At 40.7% G+C, this 1,422-nt stretch overlaps 1 protein-coding gene across 1 annotated transcript; it reads right to left on the bottom strand.

Annotated features, from left to right (window-relative positions):
• Nucleotides 1-219: 219 nt before the first annotated feature.
• On the bottom strand, nucleotides 220-1,149 carry Or8b4 (olfactory receptor family 8 subfamily B member 4). Its single transcript, XM_050125708.1, has one exon. The coding sequence runs from the start codon at nucleotides 1,144-1,146 to the stop codon at nucleotides 220-222; it is 927 nt and encodes a 308-aa protein (XP_049981665.1). The 5' UTR covers nucleotides 1,147-1,149.
• Nucleotides 1,150-1,422: the final 273 nt, after the last annotated feature.

The following is a 1,422-nucleotide window of genomic DNA, read 5'->3' as shown; positions in this document are numbered from 1 at the left end:
AATCAAAAAAAATGAAAAGTACATAGTCTCTGGGGTCTAATATTGTATCCAATAAATAATATCACATAATAGATGCAAAGTTATGGCAAAGAGATAACAAATGATATAATCCTCAAAAAGATACCCAGTTTTTGAAAGTAGAAGGAAAACTTTGTTTGTGGGAAACAGTACTGGAGTATGCTTACTAGGAATTAATTGCCAATGATACCACAAGATCCATCAGAAGAGCACTCTCTTCAAGGTTTTATCTAGGGCAATTTTAACATCTTTATTCCTCAAACTATAGATCAGTGGGTTAAACATGGGAATCACATTCGTATAAAATACTGAAGCAAACCTTCCCTCTTCCATTGACCCGGGAAAAGAATTTGTTAAATAGGTGAATGCCCCTGACCCAAAAAAAAGAGCAACAGCAACTACATGGGAACCACATGTGCCAAAGGCTTTGGATCTGCCCTCAGCAGAAGGAATCCTAAGAATGGTAGAGAGGATCAAAGCATAAGAGATAAAGATGCTGATACTGGATACTGTGATGACCACCCCAACAACAATAAAAAACACAAGCTTGTTGGAGTAGGTGCTGGTGCAGGAGAGCGGTAGGAGGGGAAGAACTTCACAGAGATAGTGGTGGATAGTGTTAGAAGCACAGAAATTAAGTCTCAGCATATTTCCAGTGTGGGCCATGGCCCCAGCAAAGCCTATCACATAGGAACCAAGCATCATCAGAGTACATACCTTAGGAGACATGGAAACTGTGTACAACAGAGGGTTGCAGATGGCCACATAGCGGTCATAGGCCATTGATACCAAGACATAGCACTCAGAATTGACAAAGAAACAGAAGAAAAACAATTGAATCATGCACCCCACATAGGAGATAACATTTTCTGAAACAAAATCATTCAACATTTTTGGGGTAAACACACAGGAATAACAGAAATCTATAAAGGACAAGTTGAAAAGGAAAAAGTACATTGGTGTATGAAGGCTAGAATTCAGCCCAATTAAAGTGATCAAGCCCAAATTGCCTACCACAGTGAGCATGTAAATAACTAAGAAGAAGAGGAAGAGAAGTAGCTGGAGAGCTGGTTGGTCTGAAAACCCCACAAGGATAAACTCAGTCACAGAGTTGTTTCTCAGAGTCATTCTCTTCTGGTAAGTTGCCCTGGAGAAGGGAAAGAAAACACAGAGAAGATGACAAGCACACGCATGCACAATGGAGAAAGGCTCCAGAAGATAAGTCAGCATGTGAGCGTGCCCTCTTCTCTGTCCTCTCCTCCCTCGTCTACACTCTTCTTCACCTTAAGCCATTAATCGTTTGACTGACAGTAGCTCATTTCCCCTGGGATGGTTGAAAATTCAAGCTTCTCTCTTTTCATGGGCAACAAGAATTTTGTTCTTGCCTAATAGATGAGGAAGCCA

This window comes from Alexandromys fortis, unplaced genomic scaffold (genome assembly GCF_014885135.2).
Source record: "Alexandromys fortis isolate MF-2015 unplaced genomic scaffold, M_Fortis_MF-2015_v1.1 scaffold_253, whole genome shotgun sequence".
Taxonomy (NCBI): domain Eukaryota; kingdom Metazoa; phylum Chordata; class Mammalia; order Rodentia; family Cricetidae; genus Alexandromys; species Alexandromys fortis.
This window is presented reverse-complemented; position numbering and strand designations above follow the sequence as displayed.